General features: G+C 41.7%; 2 protein-coding genes across 2 annotated transcripts in view; one reads left to right on the top strand and one right to left on the bottom strand.

Moving 5' to 3' along the window:
- nuf2 (UF2 component of NDC80 kinetochore complex) overlaps window positions 1–1,808 on the bottom strand; it is a 31,891-nt gene extending 30,083 nt beyond the window's left edge. The window contains exon 1 of the mRNA XM_036951002.1: window positions 1,694–1,808. The gene's annotated coding sequence lies outside the window, so the exon portion shown is untranslated. The remainder of the gene's footprint in view (window positions 1–1,693) is intronic.
- Window positions 1,809–7,418: 5,610 nt separating this feature from the next.
- Window positions 7,419–26,004, top strand: part of LOC110494858 (cellular nucleic acid-binding protein) — a 29,166-nt gene continuing 10,580 nt past the window's right edge. The window contains exons 1-4 of the mRNA XM_036951000.1: window positions 7,419–7,571; window positions 17,317–17,438; window positions 21,191–21,256; window positions 21,733–21,803. Coding sequence (XP_036806895.1) covers window positions 17,336–17,438; window positions 21,191–21,256; window positions 21,733–21,803 — 240 coding nt within the window. The 5' untranslated portion in view covers window positions 7,419–7,571; window positions 17,317–17,335. The remainder of the gene's footprint in view (window positions 7,572–17,316; window positions 17,439–21,190; window positions 21,257–21,732; window positions 21,804–26,004) is intronic.

Below are 26,004 nucleotides of genomic sequence, written 5' to 3'. Positions count from 1 at the left end.
CCTGGGTATGTTGGGTATGTTTTTACATTCTGGAATGTTCAGTTGAACGGAAACGGTGCTGTACTGATTGACAAGTTGGAAAACGGGGAGGGGTTGGGTTGTGAAACGCTGTCAGCATGGCCAACGTAGCCTAGTGGAGCGTTGGGCCAGTAACCGAAAGGTTCCCATCTAGCAAAGAGGAATTGACCCAGAAGCAGCCCTCTTCCGTGGGACCGGAACTGATTGAATCGGCCAGGAATCGTGTTTCGGACTCGGCCCGGAATCAAAATGAATGACTGCCCAGAATCGGCCCAAGTACATCGGCCGTTTCTGTCTACCGGAATTCAGCCGACTTTGGCGGCATCTTAAAGAAACGCCCCAGAAGCGGCCAGATGAAAATAAATGTATACAAAATGACCCAATTTAGTCATTTTAAATATGACTATGATACATTTGATTCATACAAATCATACCCATCCACAAAAAACATTTTGTGTCGGAGGGAACACCATACACCTAGTGACCATGTCAGCGTGCATGTGCCTAGCCCTCCACAAGAATCGCTATAGCACAAGGACATCCCGGCCGGCCAAACATTCCCCTAACTCGGACGACGCTGGGACAATTGTGCATCGCCTCATGGTCTCCCGGTCGGCACGGGTCTCGAACCAGCATATGTAGAAACACAGTTAACACTGAGATGCAGCACAAAATATCCAAATACAAAAATACTACACAGGACTCTCATTAAAATGTTAATTGTATTTTTTTGGTCACAGAAACAATGAGAAAATATGGAATAAATTAATAAATAATGAAATGTTAATTATATAAAGCAGCCCGTTTAATCATCTGGCAGAGTAGCCCAAATCGGCCCAAGCCCCAAGTAATACATTTGGACCAGATAATTCACACAGGAATCGGCCCGAGCTTAATCCCCGCATCCTAGCCATAAGTAATACTGCCGCTGGTGGCCCAGACTCGGGCCACATGACTTTGGCCGAGTGTGACTCTCAGCCGAGTGCCCGACTCTCAGCCGGAATCGGCCCAAATCCACTGTGCTATCTGGGTTGCTGGATCGAATCCCCGAGCTGACAAGGTACAAATCTGTCGTTCTGCCCCTGACCAAGGCAGTTAACCCACTGTTCCCCGGGTGATGAAGACGTGGATGTTGATTATGGCAGCTCCCCGCACCTCTCTGATTCAGAGGGGTTGGGTTAAATGCAGAAGACACATTTCAGTTGTACAACCGACTAGGATTGCAGTCCAAACACTTAAAAGACACAACCTGTCCCCTCAGCCCTCAAATGAAGTGGACACTTCTGATGATGTATTATGACGTCTGACGACGGGATAACACTTGTGGGGGGAGGAGGGAATGATTTTAAAATGGACCATACTTGGCCAGAAATAGTCACTTGTTCATCCAGCTATGATTGTTTTCAACTTGTGGGTGCTTTATATGCGCTACAGTCAATTATGAGTAAATGTCTACTTATATTAAATATATCATTATTCATATAAGGCGAGGGTAAGTATTTTAAGTGTTTGGACCACAGCTCGGGTCTTTCCCTTTCCCAATGCCCTTTACATACGTGCAACCTTTCGGTTACAAGTCCAACGCTCTAACCACTAGGCTACCTGTCGCCCCAAACATGCCGTTCAGTACAAACCGTTCTGCAACGTAGCAAACGTTCAAGTGAACTGAACGCACCTCAGGACAGTGGCGAGGTGGGAGGTGTGGCGGCAGCCCCCTCTCTTTCCCTTGGCTTCTATATCTGATGCTCAGTTGCTGTTCTTTCGGCTTCATACTGCGACACCTAAGGTACCTGGTAAACATTACAGAGAGTTACGTTAACATCGGAGTCAGATTTTCCCAATCAGTTCCGAAGTTTAACCGGAACGGCCATACTGGCTTGGTAAGGTTAGCCAAAGGTGTGCTTAGCAAATGTAATTAACAGTTTATTACAATAGCTGATCATTATTTGAATTTTAAGACACAGTTGCAGTGTAATGATTTGATATTTTCTCAAAATATGTTGTTTGATCAGCTTGGTTTTAAAATCAAATCAAATGTATTTATAAAGCCCTTTTTGCATCAGTAGATGTCACAAAGTGCTTATGCAGAAACACAGCCTAAAACCTCAAACAGAAAGCAATGCAAAAATCTAAATAAACCCATCAGAGAGATAGCAAAAACATTAGGTGTGACCAAATCAACTATTTGGTACATTCTTAAAAAGAAAGAATGCACTAGTGAGCACAGGAACACCAAAAGGCCCGGAAGACCACGGATAACAACTGGTGGATGACAGAATAATTATTCCCTGGTGAAGAAAAACCCCTTCACAACAGTTGGCCAGACCAGGAACACCATCCAGGAGGTAGGCATTTCTGTGTCAAAGTCAGCAATCAAGAGAAGACTTCACCAGAGTAAATACAGAGGGTTTACCACAAGATGTAAGCCTCAAAAACAGGAAGACCAGATTACCAGTTTGCTAAAAAACATTTAAAAAGCATGCACAGTTCTGGCTACCTGGACTATTTGCATTGGAAGAAACCTAGAGAGGAACCAGGCTCCGAGGGGTGGCCAACAGAGAGGGTTGCCTTGCTTTTAGCTCTTTGCAAACTTTGCAGTATTTTGTTTTTTATTTATTATTTCTTACATTATTAGACCAGAAAATATTTTATGTTATTACATACAGCCGAGAAGAACTATTGTATATCAGAGCGGCGGTAACTCACCAGCACTACAACCAGGAATACAACTTTCCTGAAGCAGATCCTTTGTTTGCACCCACCAGGGCAATTGAACTGATTCCAGAGGCTGACCCAAGACAACGTTGGCGAATGAGAGGTACTGAGAGTGGTCTTCTGGTCGGACTTAGGAGGCGCACACACCACCCATCGCTTCCGAGTATATTACTCGCTAATGTTCAGTCTCTGGATAATAAAGTTGACAAACCAGACATCAGGGATTGTACTCTCTTGGGATATACTGTCTGAGCCGGTCGAGCCAGCTGCATTCTCAGTTCATCGCGCAAACAGGAATAAATATCTCTCCGGGATGAAGAAGGGTGTATGTTTCATGATTAACAACTCATGGTGTAGTTGTGATAACAAACAGGATCTCAAGTCCTTCTGTTAACCCGACCTAGGATACCTCACAATCAAATGCTGACCATATTATCTCCCAATACCATTTTTGGGGGTTATAGTCACGGCCACGTATATCCCCACTCAAGCCGATACCATGACAGCCCTCAAAGAACTTCACTGAACTTTATGCAAACTGGAAACCACATATCCCGAGGCCACAATTATCGTAGCTGGGGATTTAATAAAGAAAATTTGAGAAAAAGGCTGCCGAAGTTCTATCAACACATAGACTGTAGTATTCGTGCTGCCAAATCACTCGACCATTGCTACTTCCGGGATGCCTACAAGGCCCTTCCCAACCCTCCTTTCGGCAAATCTGACCACGACTCTATTTTGCTCTTCTCTTCCTATAGCCAGACACTCAAACAGGAAGTACCCGTGCTAAGGACTATTAAACGCTGGTCTGACCAATCAGAATCCCCGCTTCAAGATTGTTTTAATCACGAGGACAGGGATATGTTCCGGGTAGCTTCTGAGAATAATATCAACGAACATACTGATACGGTGACTGAGTTTACCAGGAAGTGTATAGGTGATGTTGTGCCCACTGTGACTATAAAAACCTACCCTAACCAGAAACTATGGATAAATGGCGGCAATCGCGCAAAACTGAAAGCACGAACCACCGCATTTAACCATGGCAAGGGGACTGGGTATATGGCAGAATACAAACAGTGCAGTTATTCCCTCCGTAAAGCAATCAAACAGGTAAAACATCAGTATAGAGACAAAGTGGAGTCGCAATTCAACGGCTCAGACTAGAGACGTATGTGGCAGGGTCTACAGACAATCATAGACTTCAAAAGGAAAATCAGCCACATTGCAGACACCTTGCTTCCAGACAAGCTAAACACCTTCTTCGCCCACTTTGAGGATAACGCAGTGCCACCGACACGGCCAGCTACCAAGGACTGTGGGCTCTCCTTCTCCGTGGTCCAGACAGCATCCCAAGCCACGTCCACAGAGCATGCGCAGGCCAGCTGGCTGGTGTGTTTACGGGTATATTCAATCTCTCCTTCAAATCAAACCGATGCAAGTATGCTCCCTCTAATTCTCTTTCTCTACCTCCCCTCCCGAAGGACCTGAGCCCCGGGACCATGCCTCAGGACAACCTGACCTGATGACTCCTTGTTGTCCCCAGTCCACATGATCATGTTGCTTCTCCAGTTTCAACTGTTCTGCCTGCAGCTATGGAACCCTGACCTTGTCCCGGACCTGCTGTTTTTCGACTCTCTCTACCGCACCTGCTGTCTGTAAGTCTGAATGCTCGGCTATGAAAAGCCAACTAACATTTACTCCTGAGGTGCTGACCTGTTGCAACCTCTACAACTACTGTGATTATTTCTTATTATCTATGAACGTTTGAACATATTGGCCGTGTACTATTATAATCTCTACTCGGCACAGCCAGAAGAGGACTTGCCATCCCTCAGAGCCTGGTTCCTCTCTAGGTTTCTTCCTAGGTTCCTGGGTTCCTGTGACACCCCCCTCCTTAAAATGAGGGTCCCACCCTCAACCCAAATTTCGGCCCAACATATTCAAAACAATCCAAAGTTCCCCAAAAAGAAAAAAGGATACCAGTCCCGGCTCCTAGCAGTATACCCCTTGTCCCCCAGCTGACTGTCCGCCCCTCAAACTTGGCAGCCCTGGTACCTGAGGAGCAATTTAAGAGGAAAGAGGCGCAGACAGCCTGTAGGGGTAAGCAGAGAGAAGATACAAACTAGGTTAAAGGAGCACGGGACTGAGCATCAGCAATGATATTATCCTTACCACTAATGTGTCTAATATCAAGGTTGAATGGTTGCAAGAACAAAGCCCAACGCATCAGGCGCTGGTTGGGATTTTGCAGGGACCTCAGAAAAATAAGTGGGTTGTGGTCAGTGAACACAGTTAAAGGGGTCAAACCAGAACCAACATCGACTTCGAAGTGCTGTAAAGCCCAAATGAGACCTAAAGCCTCCCCTTCAATTACAGAATAGTTTTGCTGATACTTATTACATTTCCGGGAGAAGAAACTGACTGGACACTCAACATTGTCATCATTCTGGGGTGGCAGGGTAGCCTAGTGGTTAGAGTGTTGGACTAGTAACTGGAAGGTGGCAAGTTCAAACCCCTGAGCTGACAAGGTACAAATCTCTCGTTCTGCCCCTGAACAGGCAGTTAACCCACTGTTCCAAGGCTGTCATTGAAAATAAGAATTTGTTCTTAACTGATTTGCCAATTTAAATAAAGGTAAAAAATAAATTATCTTTGATATGGTGTCTACCTGCAATTTGAAAGGTTTCCCAAAATTTGGTGCTGCAAACACACATTTGATTGATTGACCTGAACATATTGGCCGTGTACTATTATAATTGTAGAGGTATAGCTCAGCAGTATCAAGCTGATCATTAAGCTTGAGGCCTTGGGTCAGAGCCCTGTGCAACTGGGTCCTGGACTTCCTGATGGGCAGCCCCAGGTGGTGAAGGTACTGGGGCCCCACAAGGGTACGTGCATCCTGTATCACCGCCTGGTACGGCAACTGCAAGGCTCTCCCGATCTGCAAACTACCTGCCCTCCAGGACACCTACAGGAAGGCCAAAAAGATAATCAAGGACATCAGCCATCCGAGCCACTGCCTGTTCACCCCGCTATCATCCAGAAGGTGCATCAAAGCTGGGACCGAGAGACTGAAAAACAGCTTCTATCTCAAGGCCATCAAACTGTTAAACAGCCATCACAAAAACAGAGATGCATGCTGCTGCCTACATACAGACTTGAAATCATTGGCCACTTTAATAAATGGATCACTACTCACTTTAATAATGCCACTTTAATAATGTTTACATATCTTGCATTACTCATCTCATATGTACAGTGCCTTGCGAAAGTATTCGGCCCCCTTGAACTTTGCGACCTTTTGCCAATAATTTTGCACGCCCAATTTTTCAGTTTTTGATTTGTTAAAAAAGTTTGAAATATCCAATAAATGTCATTCCACTTCATGATTGTGTCCCACTTGTTGTTGATTCTTCACAAAAAAATACAGTTTTATATCTTTATGTTTGAAGCCTGAAATGTGGCAAAAGGTTGCAAAGTTCAAGGGGGCCGAATACTTTCGCAAGGCACTGTATATACTGTATTTTATACCATCTATTGCATCTTGCCTATGCTACTCGGTCATCCATACATGTATATGCATATATTCTTATTACATCCCTTTACTTAGATTTGTGTGTATTAGGTTGTTGTTGTGGAATTGTGAGATTACTTGTTAGATACTACCACACTGTCGGAACTAGAAGCACAAGCATTTCGCTACACTCGCAATAACATCTGCTAACCACGTGTATGTGACCAATAAAATTTTATTTGAAATGTTAGGCTTTCCTGAGAAAAGGACGACCAAATAGGCCTACCAATAAACATTTATCCATTAGCTAAAGCTAAACTATGCCCTGGCACCATAAAACATCTATCAAAGGTTTGATATTTCAGCACTATCGACAGCGATCGGTATTCTACTTTGTGAGTGGCTGTCTGGCAAACACATTTGATTAATAAATTGGGCGTGAACGCCAACCTTGCTAGAGAAACTACGTTACTCCAGTGTCCTGAAGACGGCCTTGTCGGTGGTCTGGGTGGTGGGGGTATGTTGCGGAAGGGAGGACATGACATGGACATTGTGCTTCTTCATCAAGCGGAGGAACTCCATGTTGAAGACGTGACTGCTGTCAGTCCAAATCAAATCAAATTGTATTTGTCACATGCGCCGAATACAACAGGTGTAGGTAGACCTCACAGAGAAAGCTTACTTACAAGCCCTTATCCAACAATGCAGTTTTAAGAAAAATAAGTGGTGAGTTAAAAATAATTAAAGAGCAACAGTTAAATAGCGAGGATATCTACAGGGGGTACCGGTACAAAGTCAATGTATGGGGGCACAGGTTAGTCGAGGTGATTGAGGTAATATGTACATGTAGGAGTTAAAGTGACTATGCAAAGATAATAAACAGAGAGTAAAAGCGTGTGTGTGGGGGGCCCTTGAGCAAGGCACTTAACCCTAATTGCAGGGAGAAAGCTATTTTTACCAGACGCATGCCAGCTCCTGGAGTCTGGGTACATGTCCTGACTCTACTCTTTCAGAGCACCTCTCATTTTCTCCTCACTCCATGGATTGTGTTTCATCCCTTTTCTTCGGTTCTCTTTTCTTTTTTACTGTAGATGGCGTGACGGTTTAACAAGGCTCTTTCCAACAGATACATGCAGTATAAACACAAAGGCCTAGTATGGGGAGACGACTTAATGTAACGGTCTGTTTGAAAACCAGAGCAGAGCCGTGTGCAAAAGCAGCGCCCATGTGGAGGGGAGAAGGACAGGACCGAAGTAGCGGACCGTGTGCAAACCGCGTGTGGCGCAGAGGACAGACCGACAACAACCAGGCGCGGTCTGAGGTGAGTGGCTGTAATAAAGGACACAAATATAACCCGTGGAAGATATGTTTAAATACTTCACATGTGTCGTAAAGATTCGCAGTGTGTCTAAAGTACGACCGAAATGTTAATGAATGCAAGGCGAGCTGTTGTGGTTCCTTGGCTAGCTAGCTAACGTTCAATACATTTTCTAACAACGCACTTTGGTCTACTGTGCGCGGGAAAGGTGCAGAGTTTAATTATTTATTTTTCCAGATCCAGACTTTGTCTCGAAAGAAATCTGCAAATATATTTAAGTCACAATTTGAAATTATTTTATAAAACGCATATCGTCTTTGTTTTGGTGTTGTTTACCTAGTTAGCTAGCGTAGATAGATGCAGTGGTATCAAAGGCAGTTTCTAAACACCATGTAACATCGCGAGACTTCCGGCAACGCTTGACAAGCAGGCCGGGATTTGTGAAGTCTTAACTAAGGAACAATTGTTCACTTCTCAAAATGTCCCCAAATATAAAGGCACAACCTAGATTCGAGCCAATGTCTTATGTAGTTGAACATGTTAAGACTCCAACCGCGTGAAAGTGACAAACTGACACGTTTTCTTTTGAGGCAAAAACAACTTTATATAAGAGTGCCTTTGATTTACACTTTGCACATGCGTATGTTGGCGTTAGATGACCGATGACGTGTTCTGGGAATGAGCGGAGCTAGCCAATGTCGCAACAATAACAACAATACAGGGACATTCCAGTGAAAACAATGAAATAATATAACACAACCCCCCCCCCCCCCCCCCCCCGCCCCCCAAAAATAATAAATCAGGACATCATTAATATGTAACAAAGCAATGAGACCTTAACATACATTCAGAGACATGACTTATAATTTTTCAAACTTTTTCAGTTTCACAAGTTTGAGGGATTTATAAAATTGTAACAGTTCAATGAAAAAAAAACGACAAAATAACGAATTTTTCACCCCATTTACATTTGTGAATAAAATATTTGGCCAAGAGAATAATAATGTTAATTGTTATGATCAGGATTTCAAGGATAAGCATAATGCCATTTAACATCATCAAAGATAAACATAGGTAATTTTGGAGATTTCATACACAGCCATTCATGAATTTCAATCCATAGTTCATACTAGAATAGCGGCATGAACACAAAAAAAGCTCTATAGATTCTGAATCAGAGGAACAAAAAACACAAGGCATTTTGTCAAAATTGAATCTTTTGTGCAAGAAATCATTAACAGGGTAGATGGTAGAAAATATTTAAAAATGTGTTTCTTTAACTTTTGTGATAACTGGACAAGTAAGGTAAAAGGTAGTCTCTTTTGACCATAGCATGGGTTGGTCCCTTCCATAGCATTATATTTCATTATAATCACCAAAAAGGACTTAATTAACTGCCAATCGTATCCACTTATTGTTGCTTTTTTTTAATCCAGAAGATTCAAGTCATTAATTTGTAAACTAGGAAAAGTGGGAACAACAATATAACAAAGTGTTCTTAATAAGTCCATGTAAAGGAAGTGGGATTGCTTTGCAAACCTTCATAGGTGGTGAGGGTAGGTAACAACATCTCCACCCCGCTGATCCTCAACACTGGGGACCCACAAGGGTGCGTTCTGAGCCCTCTCCTGTACTCCCTGTTCACCCACGACTGCGTGGCCACGCACGACTCCAACTCAATCATCAAGTTTGCGGACGACACTACAGTGGTAGGCTTGATTACCAACAACGACGAGACGGCCTACAGGGAGGAGGTGAGGGCCCTCGGAGTGTGGTGTCAGGAAAATAACCTCACACTCAACGTCAACAAAACTAAGGAGATGATTGTGGACTTCAGGAAACAGCAGAGGGAACACCCCCCCCTATCCACATCGATGGGACAGTAGTGGAGAGGGTAGTAAGTTTTAAGTTCCTCGGTGTACACATCACAGACAAACTGAATTGGTCCACCCACACAGACAGCATCGTGAAGAAGGCGCAGCAGCGCCTCTTCAACCTCAGGAGGCTGAAGAAATTCGGCTTGTCACCAAAAACACTCACAAACTTCTACAGATGCACAATCGAGAGCATCCTGTCGGGCTGTATCACCAACTGCTCCGCACACAACCGTAAGGCTCTCCAGAGGATAGTGAGGTCTGCACAGCGCATCACCGTGGGCAAACTACCTGCCCTCCAGGACACCTACACCACCCGATGTCACAGGAAGGCCATAAAGATCATCAAGGACAACAACCACCCGAGCCACTGCCTGTTCACCCCGCTATCATCCAGAAGGCGAGGTCAGTACAGGTGCATCAAAGCTGGGACCGAGAGACTGAAAAACAGCTTCTATCTCAAGGCCATCAGACTGTTAAACAGCCACCACTAACATTGAGTGGCTGCTGCCAACACACTGACTCAACTCCAGCCACTTTAATAATGTGAATTGATGGAAATTGATGTAAAATATATCACTAGCCACTTTAAACAATGCTACTTAATATAATGTTTACATACCCTACATTATTCATCTCATATGTATATGTATATACTGTACTCTATATCATCTACTGCATCTTTATGTAATACATGTATCACTAGCCACTTTAAACTATGCCACTTTGTTTACATACCCTACATTACTCATCTCATATGTATATACTGTACTTGATACCATCTACTGCATCTTGCCTATGCCGTTCTGTACCATCACTCATTCATATATCTTTATGTACATATTCTTTATCCCTTTACACTTGTGTGTATAAGGTAGTAGTTTTGGAATTGTTAGGTTAGATTACTTGTTGGTTATTACTGCATTGTCGGAACTAGAATCACAAGCATTTCGCTACACTCGCATTAACATCTGCTAACCATGTGTATGTGACAAATAAATTAGATTTGATTTGATATATTCTCTCTGAGTAATATTAACCTGAAATGTACCGATTAACTCATCAAACGGCAAAAACTCCCCAGTGTTGTCTACCAAATCACGTATAAAATAAATACTCTTGTCAAACCAAAGGCCTTTGAAAATGGATTTCCTATTAATTTTAAAACTTTATTATTCCTAATCAATGCCTTGTGTGTATGGGTGTGGGGGGGGGGGGTTGTGCTTGAATATAATCTTCCAGAAAAATAACATTTGCTGGTGACACAATTTCACAGGTAATTTTAGAGGGTCTAAATCAAATTTAATTCGGAATTTAAGTCCACCAAGTTCATTGAACAGACTGTTAGGGATATGCTACCACATAGAGGTAGGATTAGACAGACATAATTTTAACCATAATTCTAAAAGCACCCACTAACGACTCAAAATCAATAGCCTGTAAACCTTCACGATCAAAGTCTTTCACTAATTGTGATTTCCGAATATAATGCGTTTTATTCCTCCAAACAAATCTAAATAACAGAATTTACATTTTTTTTTATGTTATTAGAAGAAAGAAAGAGGGACTGATTTGGGTAAATGCTTCTAGATAAACCATCTGTCTTGGACAAAAGAATACAACCCATAATTGAGATATCAATGAAACTCATGGAATTAATCCTATGATTTGATGTTTAAAGGTCCTCTATCTGAAATGTTTTTAGTGATAACAATTCCTAAATATTTACCTTCCTTTTTAACAGGTATTGATGCAATGTTGATGGAATATGACATCGCCTAGTACAGTGGTTCTTAACTGATTTTGCCTGGGGACCCAAAATTGACAATGACAATTGAGTCGAGACCCAATATTATGGACTATTGATTCCATTTTGTAATGTCATATTGCAGCTATCTTCTTGGGCATGCTTCACTTCAAATCAAATTTTATTTGTCAAATACACAGTTAGCAGATGTTAATGTGAGCGTAGCTAAATGCTTGTGCTTCTAGTTCTGACAGTGCAGTAATATGGATAAAGAAATCTAACAATTCAACAACAACAACCTAATACACACATCTAAAAGAGGTGAATGAGAATATGTCCATATAAGTATATGGATGAGTGATGGCTGAGCGGCATAGGCAAGGTGTAATATATGAAATAACTATATACATGTGGTATGAGTAATGTGAGATATGTAAACATGATTAAAGTGGCATTATTTAGAGTTGCATTGTATAAAGTGACGAGTGATCAATTTATTCAAGTGGCCAGTGATTGGGTCTCAATGTATGCAGCAGCCTCTCTGAGTTAGTGTAGTTAGTGATGGCTGTTTAGCAGGCCCTCTGAAACTGGCCTTGAGATAGAAGCTGTTTTTCAGTCTCTCGGTCCCAGCTTTGATGCACCTGTACTGACCTCGCCATCTGGATGATAGAGGTGTGAACAGGCAGTGGCTCTGGTGTTTTTTGTCCTTGATAATCTTTTTGGCCTTCCTGTGACATCAGGTGCTGTAGGTGTCATGGAAGCCGGTAGTTTGCCCCTGGTAATGCGTTGGACCCACCGATCCTGTAGAGGTTAATTAACAGGTTTTTTCAGTGTGTCGCCATGCACTTTGTTGATCAATCTCGAAATCAGCTTTGGGAAACATCTCAATCCTCCTGTTAGAAACATGATTTTCCCAAACGGTAAGCTTCATCTTGAAGGAATCCACTTTGTCCATCTGTTCAAATCGATTGTGCCCCGGTCCCTTTCTTTGGCACATTGAGTGAATTCAGATTAGAGGTCGACCGATTAATCGGAATGGACAATTTAATTAGGGCCGATTTCAATTTCATAACAATAGGAAATCTGTATTTTTTTATTTTTTTTAAAATTTAAAATTATTTAAGAAATATAGATATATTTTTTCATACCTTTTATTTAACTAGGCAAGTCAGTTAAGAACACTTTCTTATTTTCAATGACGGCCTAGGAACGAACGGTGGGTTAACTGCCTTGTTCAGGGGCAGAAAGACAGATTTTCACCTTGTCAGCTCGGGGGAGCCAATCTTGCAACCTTACAGTTAACTAGTCCAACGCAATAACGACCTGCCTCTCTCTCATTGCACTCCACAAGGAGACTGCCTGTTACGCAAATGCAGTAAGCCAAGGTAAGTTGCTAGCTAGCATTAAACTTATCTTATAAAAAACAATCAATCATAATCACTAGTTAACTACACATGGTTGATGATATTACTAGATATTATCTAGCGTGTCCTTTGTTGCATATAATCTGACTGAGCATACAAGTATCTAAGTATATGACTGAGCGGTGGTAGGCAGAAGCAGGCGCATAAACATTCATTCAAACAGCACTTTCGTGCGTTTTGCCAGCAGCTCTTCGTTGTGCGTCAAGCATTGAGCTGTTTATGACTTCAAGCCTATCAACTCTTGAGATGAGTATGGTGTAACCGAAGTGAAATGGCTAGCTAGTTAGCGCGTGCTAACTAGAGGGACGGAAGCTATACTGTTACACTGGCAATACTAAAGTGCCTATAAGAACATCCAATAGTCAAAGGTTAATGAAATACAAATGGTATAGAGGGAAATAGTCCTACAATTCCTATAATAACTACAAGCTAAAACTTCTTACCTGGGAATATTGAAGACTCATGTGAAAAGGAACCACCAGATTTCATATGTTCTCAAGTTCTGAGCAAGCAAAGTTCAAATCCCCGAGCTGACAAGGTACAACTCTGTCGTTCTGCCCCTGAACAGGCAGTTAACCCACTGTTCCTAGGCCGTCATTGAAAATAAGAATTTGTTCTTAACTGACTTGCCTAGTAAAATAAAGGTCAAATAAAAATGTAAAAAATAAAAATGTTCTGAGCAAGGAACTGAAACATTAGCTTTCTTACATGGCACATATTGCACTTTCACTTTCTTCTCCAACACTTTGTTTTTGCATTATTTAAACCAAATTGAACATGTTTCATTATTTACTTGAGGCTAAATTGATTTTATTGATGTATTATATTAAGTTAAAATAAGTGTTCATTTCGTATTGTTGTAATTGTCATTATTACAAATAAAATAAAATAAATTGGCCGATTTAATCGGTATCAGCTTCTTTGGTCCTCCAATAATCGGTATCAGCGTTGAAAAATCATAATCGGTCGACCTCTAATTCAGATGATTAAAAATAACCACCAGGAAATGTTCAGTCAGGTGACTTGTTTTCCGAAACAAACGTGGCAATCTCTGCTTGAAGCTCATAAAAGCGACCCAACGCCATCTGTGGATTCATCAAGCTGCAGTGCGTAATGTCCATTTGCAGTGATGCGCTCTGATGTCTGGCGCGTTGTCCTCCGACATGTCCTGGATTCTCCTCCTCATGGGGATAAGGGTATGATGGTTTTAAGTTTGTTGGTGGCTGACTCTCCCAAGATTTCAGTGCACATATCAATCGCAGCAAGGAGTATGAGATCCTCTGAGCTGGTGTGGGCTTTTTTGCACTTAACAATGCGCTGGGCCACAAGGTATGATGCGCAAAGTGCCTTTTCTTGTACCGTGCAGTCGTTATTCTATGAATCTTGTACGGCCTGTAGATATTGACATTTTATTTTAAAGTCAACTGTCTTATCTCTGTGGCTTGGATGCTTGGTGTCCAGATGCCTCTTCCTTTTGGAGGGTTTCATGCTCTCATTGGCTAACAGCTCATTCCATAGGATGCACAGCGGTCTACACTCACCCTGCCTGTCTTCTAAATATGTAGAACCATATTTGATGAAGTCAGGGTGGTATTTTCTCTTCTTGACCGGGACCGGGTTGTCTGCCTTGTTGACATTGGAAGCAGCAGTAGATAAAGAGGAAGCTGCACCTTTTAAAAACTGCGAGAACGTTATTGTATTGGTCAGTGAGTATGTGCCAACCCTCTGAAACTGAAACATCACTGCGGACGCTCTGCACGTGTAAAGTCAGCAACAATTAGCGGTGCAACGGTATCCTTGCAAAATATAAGTTTAGGTGGAGCTGTTACCTTTCAAAATAATATAATAATTTTTTATATATTCCCGCGACCCCTTAAAATCCTCCCGTGACCCCCAAGTTGAGAATCACTGGCCTAGTATGATTGGGGATTTACAGTGCATTCGGAAAGTATTCAGACTCCTTGAATTCTTCCACATTTTGTTCCGTTACAGCCTTATTTAAAAAATGTCTAATCTACACACAATACTCCATAATGACAAAGCAAAAACATGTTTTAAGACATGTTTGCTAATTTCTTCAAAATAAAAACGGAAATATTACATTTACATAAGTATTCAGACCCTTTACTCAGTACTTTGTTGAAGCACCTTTGGCAGCGATAACAGCCTTGAGTCTTCTTGGGTATGACACTACAAGCTTGGCACACCTGTATTTGGGGAGTTTCTCCCATTCTTCTCTGCAGATCCTCTCAAGCTCTGTCAGGTTGGATGGGGAGCGTTGCTGCACAGCTATTTTCAGATCTCTCCAGAGTAGAGGTCGACCGATTATGATTTTTCAACACCCCGACAACGGTTATTGGAGGTCCAAAAAAAGCCAATACCTAATCATCGGCCGATTTGTTATTTATTTATTTTTGTATACATTTTTTTTGTAATAAAAAAAAAAATTATATATTTTTTTAAATATAATGACAATTACAACAATACTGAATTAACACTTATTTTAACTTAAAATAATGCAGAAATAAAATAAATGTAATTTAAAAAAAATTAGAAAACATGTTCAATTTGGTTTAAATAATGCAAAAACACAGTGTTGGAGAAGAAAGTAAAAGTGCAATATGTGCCATGTAAAAAAGCTAACGTTTAAGTTCCTTGCTCAGAATATGAGACCATGAAAGCTGGTGGTTCCTTTTAACATGAGTCTTCAATATTCCCAGGTTTGTTTGTTTTCATTTTGATTTGGATAGAATTTTGATTAACCTTTCTGATCTCCCCATCCCGGATCCGGGATCGTGAATACAGACTCAAGCTCATTACCATAACGCAACGTTAACTATTCATGAAAATCGCAAATGAAATGAAATAAATATGCTAGCTCTCAAGCTTAGCCTTTTGTTAACAACACTGTCATCTCAGATTTTCAAAATATGCTTCTCAACCATTGCAAAACAAGCATTTGTGTAACAGTATTGATGGCTAACGTAGCATTTAGCATTAGCATTCAGCTGGCAACATTTACACAAAAAAACAGAAAAGCATTCAAATAAAATCATTTACCTTTGAAGAACTTCAGATGTTTTCAATGAGGAGACTCTCAGATAGCAAATGTTCAGTTTTTCCTGAAAGATTATTTGTTTAGGACAAATCGCTCCGTTTTCTGCGTCACGTTTAGCTATGAAAAACCCCCTGTATCCAGGATTGTGTAAATCTATCAGCAAGCTCATTAGCATAACACAACGTTAACTATTTATGAAAATCGCAAATGAAATGAAATAAATATGCCATCTCTCAAGCTTAGCCTTTTGTAAACAACACTGTCATCTCAGATTTTCAAAATATGCTTCTCAACCATAGGAAAACAATCATTTGTGTAAAAGTAGCTAGCTAGCGTTAGCATTTAGCGTTAGCATTTAGCGTTAGCATTAGCGTTAGCATCCAGCACGCAACATTAACAAAAACATAAAAGCCTTCAAATAAAATCATTTACCTTTGAAGAACTTCTGATGTTTTCAATGAGGATACTCTCAGTTAGATAGCAGATGCTCAGTTTTTCCAAAAAGATTCCTTGTGTATTAGAAATAGCTCCGTTTTATACATCACATTTGGCTACCAAAAAAAATCCGAAAATTCAGTCCTCAAAACGCGAACTTTTTTCCAAATTAACTCCATAATATCGACTGAAAACATGGCAAACGTTTAGAATCAATCATCAAGGTGTTTTTCACATATCTCTTCATTGATACATCGTTCTTGGACACATGCTTTCTCCCCTGAATCAAATGGTAAAGTAGAAGCAGCTGGCAATTGCGCACCGAATTCGACGCAGGACACCAGGCGGACACTTGGAAAATGTAGTCTCTTATGGTCAATCTTCCAATGATATGCCTACAAATACGTCACAATGCTGCTAAGACCTTGGGCGAACGACAGAAAGTGTAGGCTCATTCCTTGCGCAATCACAGCCATATAAGGAGACAATGGAAAACAGAGCTTCAGAAATTCTGCTAATTCCTGGTTGATGCATCATCTTGGTTTCGCCTGTAGAATGAGTTCTGGGGCACTTACAGACAAAATCTTTGCAGATTCTGAAACTTCAGAGTGTTTTCTTTCCAAAACTGTCAATAATATGCATAGTCGAGCATCTTTTCGTGACAAAATATCGCGCTTAAAACGGGAACGTTTTTTATCCAAAAATAAAATAGCGCCCCTAGAGCTCTAACAGGTTAACCACATGACAATGATTTTGAGATATAAAGACGTTCTAATAAATTAAATCGTTTCATGAAAACCATAACTGGCAGGCAAATTGGTAGAAATGGTACGAGAAATTGTCATTCCACATGAGAAAGGTTGACGAACCCTAGAGTAATGGCAGAATCAGCGAAAGCCAGCAGGAGCGGGAGGAGAATGGTTGGGTCAGGTTAAGGGTTTTCTCTTCTCCTTATCTAGATCTCTGGCACCCTCTTGATGCATCAAACCTTAAACTTAAAGCATCAGACCAGCTCAATGCACATAGTTGATTTTATTCAAACACCGGGTGTGTCTATATATGAAAAAATGACATGTTGAAATATTTAGAGAATTCAATTGGTCGAAGAACAGATGACTTTCGGTCTACCAAGATTTTGTTTAAATCGGGGACAGCCCTAGACTGTCTGTCTGTATTAGGGCTGACTGTATGTGTCTGTCTCTCTCCTCAGGTTGTAGGAACTAGTGGAGATGAGTAGTAATGAGTGTTTTGGATGCGGACGTACCGGCCACTGGATCAAGAACTGTCCGAATGCCGGGCGGGGACGAGGCAAGGGCCGCGGGAGGGGGAAAGGTAAGGTACTGACTACATTACAGGGTAGTGATCAATAGACGGGGAAAGGTACTGACTACATTACAGGGTGGTGACTACATTATAGGGTAGTGATCAATAGACGGGGAACGGAACTGACTACATTACAGGGTGGTGACTACATTATAGGGTAGTGATCAATAGACGCGGAACAGAACTGAATTACATTACAGGGTGGTGATCAATAGACGGGGAAAGGTAAGGTACTGACTACATTACAGGGTAGTGATCAATAGACGGGGAAAGGTATGGTACTGACTACATTACAGGGTATTGATCAATAGATGGGGAAAGGTAAGGTACTGACTACAGGGTAGTGATCAATAGACGGGGAAAGGTATGGTACTGACTACATTACAGGGTATTGATCAATAGATGGGGAAAGGTAAGGTACTGACTACAGGGTAGTGATCAATAGACGGGGAAAGGTATGGTACTGACTACATTACAGGGTAGTGATCAATAGACAGGGAAAGGTAAGGTACTGACTACATTACAGGGTGGTGATCAATAGACGGGGAAAGGTAAGGTACTGACTACATTACAGGGTAGTGATCAATAGACGGGGAACGGTACTGACTACATTACAGGGTAGTGATCAATAGACGGGGAACGGTACTGACTACATTACAGGGTATTGATCAATAGACGGGGAAAGGTACTGACTACATTACAGGGTATTGATCAATAGACGGGGAAAGGTAAGGTACTGACTACATTACAGGGTAGTGATCAATAGACGGGAAGGTACTGACTACATTACAGGGTGGTGATCAATAGATGGGGAAAGGTAAGGTACTGACTACATTACAAGGTATTGATCAATAGACGGGGAAAGGTAAGGTACTGACTACATTACAGGGTGGTGATCAATAGATGGGGAACGGAACTTACTACATTACAGGGTGGTGATCAATAGACTGTGAAAGGTACTGACTACATTACAGGGTGGTGATTAATAGACGGTGAAAGATACTGACTACATTACAGGGTAGTGATCAATAGATGGGGAAAGGTAAGGTACTGACTACAGGGTAGTGATCAATAGACGGGGAAAGGTATGGTACTGACTACATTACAGGGTATTGATCAATAGATGGGGAAAGGTAAGGTACTGACTACAGGGTAGTGATCAATAGACGGGGAAAGGTATGGTACTGACTACATTACAGGGTAGTGATCAATAGACAGGGAAAGGTAAGGTACTGACTACATTACAGGGTGGTGATCAATAGATGGGGAACGGAACTTACTACATTACAGGGTGGTGATCAATAGACTGTGAAAGGTACTGACTACATTACAGGGTGGTGATTAATAGACGGTGAAAGATACTGACTACATTACAGGGTAGTGATCAATAGATGGGGAAAGGTAAGGTACTGACTACAGGGTAGTGATCAATAGACGCGGAAAGGAATGGTACTGACTACATTACAGGGTATTGATCAATAGATGGGGAAAGGTAAGGTACTGACTACAGGGTAGTGATCAATAGACGGGGAAAGGTATGGTACTGACTACATTACAGGGTGGTGATCAATAGACGGGGAAAGGTACTGACTACATTACAGGGTGGTGATCAATAGATGGGGTAAGGTACTGACTACATTACAGGGTATTGATCAATAGACGGGGAACGGTACTGACTACATTACAGGGTGGTGATCAATAGACAGGGAAAGGCAAGGTACTGACTACATTACAGGGTGGTGATCAATAGACAGGGAAAGGTAAGGTACTGACTACATTATAGGGTAGTGATCAATAGACGGGGAAAGGTAAGGTACTGACTACATTACAGGGTAGTGATCAATAGACGGGGAAAGGTACTGACTACATTATAGGGTATTGATCAATAGACGGTGAAAGGTACTGACTACATTACAGGGTAGTGATCAATAGACAGGGAAAGGTACTGACTACATTACAGGGTGGTGATCAATAGATGGGGAAAGGTAAGGTACTGACTACATTACAGGGTGGTGATCAATAGACGGGGAAAGGTAAGGTACTGACTACATTACAGGGTATTGATCAATAGACGGGGAAAGGTAAGGTACTGACTACATTACAGGGTAGTGATCAATAGACGGGGAAAGGTACTGACTACATTACAGGGTGGTGATCAATAGACGGGGAAAGGTAAGGTACTGACTACATTACAGGGTATTGATCAATAGATGGGGAAAGGTAAGGTACTGACTACATTACAGGGTATTGATCAATAGATGGGGAAAGGAAAGGTACTGACTACATTACAGGGTGGTGATCAATAGACTGGGAAGGTACTGACTACATTACAGGGTGGTGATCAATAGACGGGGAAAGGTACTGACTACATTACAGGGTGGTGATCAATAGACTGTAAAAGGTACTGACTACATTACAGGGTGGTGATCAATAGATGGGGAAAGGTACTGACTACATTACAAGGTAGTGATCAATAGATGGGGAAAGGTACTGACTACATTACAGGGTGGTGATCAATAGACGGGGAAAGGTACTGACTACATTACAGGGTGGTGATCAATAGACGGGGAAAGGTAAGCTACTGACTACATTACAGGGTGGTGATCAATAGACTGGGAAAGGTATTGACTACATTACAGGGTGGTGATCAATAGATGGGGAAAGGTAAGGTATTGACTACATTACAGGGTGGTGATCAATAGACGGGGAAAGGTACTGACTACATTACATGGTAGTGATCAATAGACGGGGAAAGGTACTGACTACATTACAAGGTAGTGATCAATAGACGGGGAAAGGTACTGACTACATTACAGGGTGGTGATCAATAGACGGGGAAATGTAAGGTACTGACTACATTACAGGGTAGTGATCAATAGACGGGGAAAGGTAAGGTACTGACTACATTACAGGGTAGTGATCAATAGACGGGGAAAGGTACTGACTACATTACAGGGTATTGATCAATAGACGGGGAAAGGTATGGTACTGACTACATTACAGGGTATTGATCAATAGACAGGGAAAGGTACTGACTACATTACAGGGTAGTGATCAATAGACGGAGAAAGGTACTGACTACATTACAGGGTATTGATCAATAGACGGGGAAAGGTACTGACTACATTACAGGGTATTGATCAATAGACGGGGAAAGGTATGGAACTGACTACATTACAAGGTATTGATCAATAGATGGGGAAAGGTAAGGTACTGACTACAGGGTAGTGATCAATAGATGGTGTAAGGTACTGACTACAGGGTAGTGATCAATAGATGTTGCAAGGTACTGACTACATTACATGGTAGTGATCAATAGACTGTAAAAGGTACTGACTACATTACAAGGTATTGATCAATAGATGGGGAAAGGTAAGGTACTGACTACAGGGTAGTCAGGGCTTTTGAAACTGTAAAATAACGTTCAGGTAGTATTCAACCTTCCCATGTAACTCAGTTTCAAAAACAATTATCCTGTTTGGTGTTCCAGTGCATGGCCTGTGTGCTAACTTGGCCCTGGGCAGCACTGAGCCTGTGTGCTAACTTGGCCCTGGGCAGCACTGAGCCTGTGTGCTAACTTGGCCCTGGGCAGCACTGAGCCTGTGTGCTAACTTGGCCCTGGGCAGCACTGAGCCTGTGTGCTAACTTGGCCCTGGGCAGCACTGAGCCTGTGTGCTAACTTCTAAGTCAATTCCCATTGTCACATGTCTAGCAAAGCAATGATGTGATTTTCCAATAATAATGTTATTCCTGTTCCTCAGATCTGTTCTGCTATCGCTGTGGCGAGCCTGGTCACGTCGCCAGAGACTGTGAGAGGACTGAGGATGGTGAGGACTTCTCCAGCTTAGAAAAATGTTGACCACATTTGTGTGTACATCACACCAATTTATAAGTTTGATTATTAGTCTGATGTTAGGTTAGTGAGATGTTCCTGTATGTGTTAGTTCTCTCCCAGCATGCTATAACTGTTCTGTGTTTATGCAGCATGCTATAACTGTTCTGTGTTTCTGCAGCATGCTATAACTGCTCTGTGTTTCTGCAGCATGCTATAACTGCTCTGTGTTTCTGCAGCATGCTATAACTGCTCTGTGTTTCTGCAGCATGCTATAACTGCTCGGTGTTTCTGCAGCATGCTATAACTGTTCTGTGTTTCTGCAGCATGCTATAACTGTTCTGTGTTTCTGCAGCGTGCTATAACTGTTCTGTGTTTCTGCAGCGTGCTATAACTGCTCTGTGTTTCTGCAGCGTGCTATAACTGCTCTGTGTTTCTGCAGCGTGCTATAACTGCTCTGTGTTTCTGCAGCGTGCTATAACTGTGGTCGTGGAGGACACATCTCCAGGGACTGTAAGGAGCCCAAGAAGGAGAGGGAACAGGTGTGTTATAACTGTCATGGCTTGGGTGTTATAATATTATTATGTAATATTATTATGCAGGCCGGTGTGTTCATGGTAATCATGTTATTATTAGGTCCCTATAAAATCACATTTTTTTTTTGTCTGATTATGTTCTTTTTGTGGGGGAATGGTGTAGTTCCCTTTTAATACAAGTGTTCACCAGCCAGAGACTGTTGTTTGGTTAGCAGTGTTTCTGTAGTACAGCCACCTAGCGCTGTTGTTTGGTTAGCAGTGTTTCTGTAGTACAGCCACCTAGCACTGTTGTTGTTTGGTTAGCAGTGTTTCTGTAGTACAGCCACCTAGCACTGTTGTTGTTTGGTTAGCAGTGTTTCTGTTGTACAGCCACCTAGCGCTGTTGTTTGGTTAGCAGTGTTTCTGTAGTCACCTAGCGCTGTTGTTTGATTAGCAGTGTTTCTGTAGTACAGCCACCTAGCGCTGTTGTTTGATTAGCAGTGTTTCTGTAGTACAGCCACCTAGCGCTGTTGTTTGGTTAGCAGTGTTTCTGTAGTACAGCCACCTAGCACTGTTGTTGTTTGATTAGCAGTGTTTCTGTAGTACAGCCACCTAGCGCTGTTGTTTGATTAGCAGTGTTTCTGTAGTACAGCCACCTAGCGCTGTTGTTTGGTTAGCAGTGTTTCTGTAGTACAGCCACCTAGCACTGTTGTTGTTTGGTTAGCAGTGTTTCTGTTGTACAGCCACCTAGCACTGCTGTTGTTTGGTTAGCAGTGTTTCTGTTGTACAGCCACCTAGCACTGTTGTTTGATTAGCAGTGTTTCTGTAGTACAGCCACCAAGCACTATTGTTTGATTAGCAATGTTTCTGTAGTACAGCCACCAAGCACTGTTGTTTGGTTAGCAGTGTTTCTGTAGTGCTTCTGTGATTGTGCAGAGTTTTCAAAACAAATGACCACTGGATTGATGCAAATCATTTCTATCATTCTGCCAGGTAGGCATTAGCTACTTTGTAGTTAACATTTAATAGAGGAGGTTTTTGGGAGTCTTTCCCTCTACCAGAAGACAGTTATCATTAGCATTATCTCTAACAGCTGCACAGAGTGTAGACCAGACATATAGAGCAGCACAACACACAGACGGGGGCGTTCCTGTTGTGACGGCCCTGAATTTTTCTGAACCGTCTCAGTGCTTCTCCTTCCAATAGGGTGCTTTCCCTCTAATTCCCAATTAAATAGCCAGCATCTGCTGCGCAAAAGTGGGGTTGTGATGGAGACGTGAATGAGGATGTGTTCAACCCTCAGTTCCGAAGCTTCTCTATTCCGTTTGTTTTGTTGCCGTTAAACGTGTGTTTTGTAGCCTAATAGAGTTTACCCAGGATCAGACTACCTTTCTCAGTTGGTGGATTGGATTGTCTGACTGACCGACTGACTACAACCTTTTTGTATACGGTATTTCATTTGTTTTGATGTATACTGTGATGATTCATGTAGTTAGTTGTAGTTGAGGACTTAGTAAGAGTTGATACGCTTTAAAGTTCTGTGGTAAAATAATTGTTATATTGATTGTATGATTAATACTGGGTTTACGCTACACTTGAATGAACGGACAAACATTGCGTGACTAAGGTCACGGGAGTTCCCTGAACTCCTTTACCGGGCTGGACTCTTTTTAGGCCCGAGGTACAGAACATTTCTGGAGGAATCAGAACTCATTGTGTTATATTATTATTATATGTGTGTGTTTAATCATTTATGTTGGTAATACAACCCACACAAAAGAATACAGTTGTTTTTGAAGTTCTTTCCAATGTTTTAAGGGTTTATGGAAAGTTTATTTCCATCCTGACTTTTACATAAGTCCTTTGTATTGGTGTAGACTTGACGGACCAGATGGGACTCATTCCCTCCCAAACCAAAAGGAGAAACCAATGTTTTCTCTGGTAGGCACAACCTACCTGGCACCCCTATAAATAATAACCTCAAGTCAAAACCGTTACACTGTGCTCTTTCAGAAAGTTGCACTGATCCAATCACTGATCCATTTTGTTAGTATCTTATGATTAACTTGGGCAAATTAATGCATTTCATAATTTTCACTATGTAAATGTATGCACTCACTACTGTAAGTCGCTATGGATAAGAGTGTCTGCTAAATGACAATAATACAGTAAGCTTTCATGAATTTGTTCTGTATTTGGGGACTGTGAAAAGACCCCCGGTGGCATGTCTGGTGGGGTAAGTGTTATGCACGTGAGTGAGGACCCAAAAGCGGTTTAACAAAAACAGAGTCCTTTAATGTCAAAACAAACAACCCGCAGAGAGGGCGACAAATGAAACATAAAGTCCTTCTGAAATCACAGAAGAGTTCCCCTTCTAGCAGCAGAGGAGATTAGCTGGGTTGTAGAGGACAGAGGTACCTGATCACACGTAGCCTCAGATGAACAGGCAGATTCCGACAGGACAGGACAAGGTTGAAGCAAACAAGACGATAGTTTGGTTCTGGCATGAGAAACTCAAACGAGAATCTGACAAAGACAGAAGCAGGAACAGAGAGAGAAATAGAGACCTAATCAGAGGGAAAAAAGGGAACAGGTGGGAAAAGGGTGAACGAGGTAGTTAGAGAAGATGAGGAGCAGCTGGGGGAAGGAGGGGAAGAGAAGGTAACCTAATACGACCAGCAGAGGGAGATGGAGTGAAGAGAAAGAACAGGAACAAGACATAATATGACAATACATGACAGTAAGTGTGTGTGTCAGAGCTGTGTGTAAGTCGACTATGTAAACATTTTTGAGATTTTTAACACCATCTTATTTTTTTATTCAACCTTTATTTAACTAGGCAAGTCAGTTAAGAACAAATTCTTATTTACAATGACGACCTGGGATAAAAAATGTAAATGTTTTTAAATGAACACGTTTATTTTAACTTAATATAATACATAAATAAAATCTATTTAGTCTCAAATAAACAATGAAACATGTTAAATTTGGTTTAAATAATGCAAAAACACGGTGTTGGAGAAGAAAGTAAACGTGCCATGTGAAAAGCTAACATTTAAGTTCCTTGCTCAGAACATGAGAACATATGACAGCTGGTGGTACCTTTTTAACAGGAGTCTTCAGGGCTTTGTGATGGCCTCTCCAATACCTTGACTCTGTTGTCCTTAAGCCATTTTGCCACAACTTTGGAAGTATGCTTGGGGTCATTGTCCATTTGGAAGACCCATTTGCGACCAAGCTTCAACTTCTTGAGTGATGTCTTGAGATGTTGCTTCAATATATCCATGTAATTTTCCATCCTCATGATGCCATCTAGTTTGTGAAGTGCACCAATCCCTCCTGCGGCAAAGCACCCCCACAACATGATGCTGCCACCCCTGTCCTTCACGGTTGGGATGGTGTTCTTCGGCTTGGAAGCCTCCCCCTTTTTCCTCCAAACATAACGATGGTCATTATGGCCAAAATGACCATCGTATTTTTGTTTCATCAGACCAGAGGACATTTCATCAAAAAGTACAATCTTTGTCCCCATGTGCAGTTGCAAACCGTAGTCTGGCTTTTTTATGGCGGTTTTGGAGCAGTGGCTTCTTCCTTGCTGAGCAGCCTTTCAGGTTATGTCGATATAGGACTTGTTTTACTGTGGATATAGATACTTATGTTCCTGTTTCCTCCAGCATCTTCACAAGGTCCTTTGCTGTTGTTCTGGGATTGATTTGCACTTTTCGCACCAAAGTACGTTAATCTCTAGGAGACAGAACGCGTCTCCTTCCTGAGCGGTATGATGGCTGCGTTGTCCCAAAGTGTTTATTCTTGCGTACTGTTGTTTGTTCAGATGAACGTGGTACCTTCAGGGATTTGGAAATTGCTCCCAAGGATGAACCAGACTTGTGGAGGTCTCCAATTTTTTTTTCTAAGGTCTTGAATGATTTATTTTGATTTTCCCATGATGTCAAGCAAAGAGGCACTGAGTTTGAAGGTAGGCCTTGAAATACATCCACAGGTACACCTCAAATGGACTCAAATGATGTCAATTAACCTATCAGAAGCTTCTAAAGCCATGACATAATTTTCTGGAATTTACCAAGCTCTTTAAAGGCACAGTCAACTGAGTGTATGTTAACTTCTGACCCACTGGAATTGTGATACAGTGAAAAAGGACTTGTGTCATGCACAAAGTAGATGTCCTAACTGACTTGCCAAAACTGTAGTTTCTTAACAAGAAATGTGT

The sequence above is a fragment of the Oncorhynchus mykiss genome, chromosome 17 (genome assembly GCF_013265735.2).
Source record: "Oncorhynchus mykiss isolate Arlee chromosome 17, USDA_OmykA_1.1, whole genome shotgun sequence".
NCBI classification, from domain to species: domain Eukaryota; kingdom Metazoa; phylum Chordata; class Actinopteri; order Salmoniformes; family Salmonidae; genus Oncorhynchus; species Oncorhynchus mykiss.
Note: the sequence above shows the minus strand (reverse complement) of the source record. Positions and strands in the feature narration are given on the sequence as shown.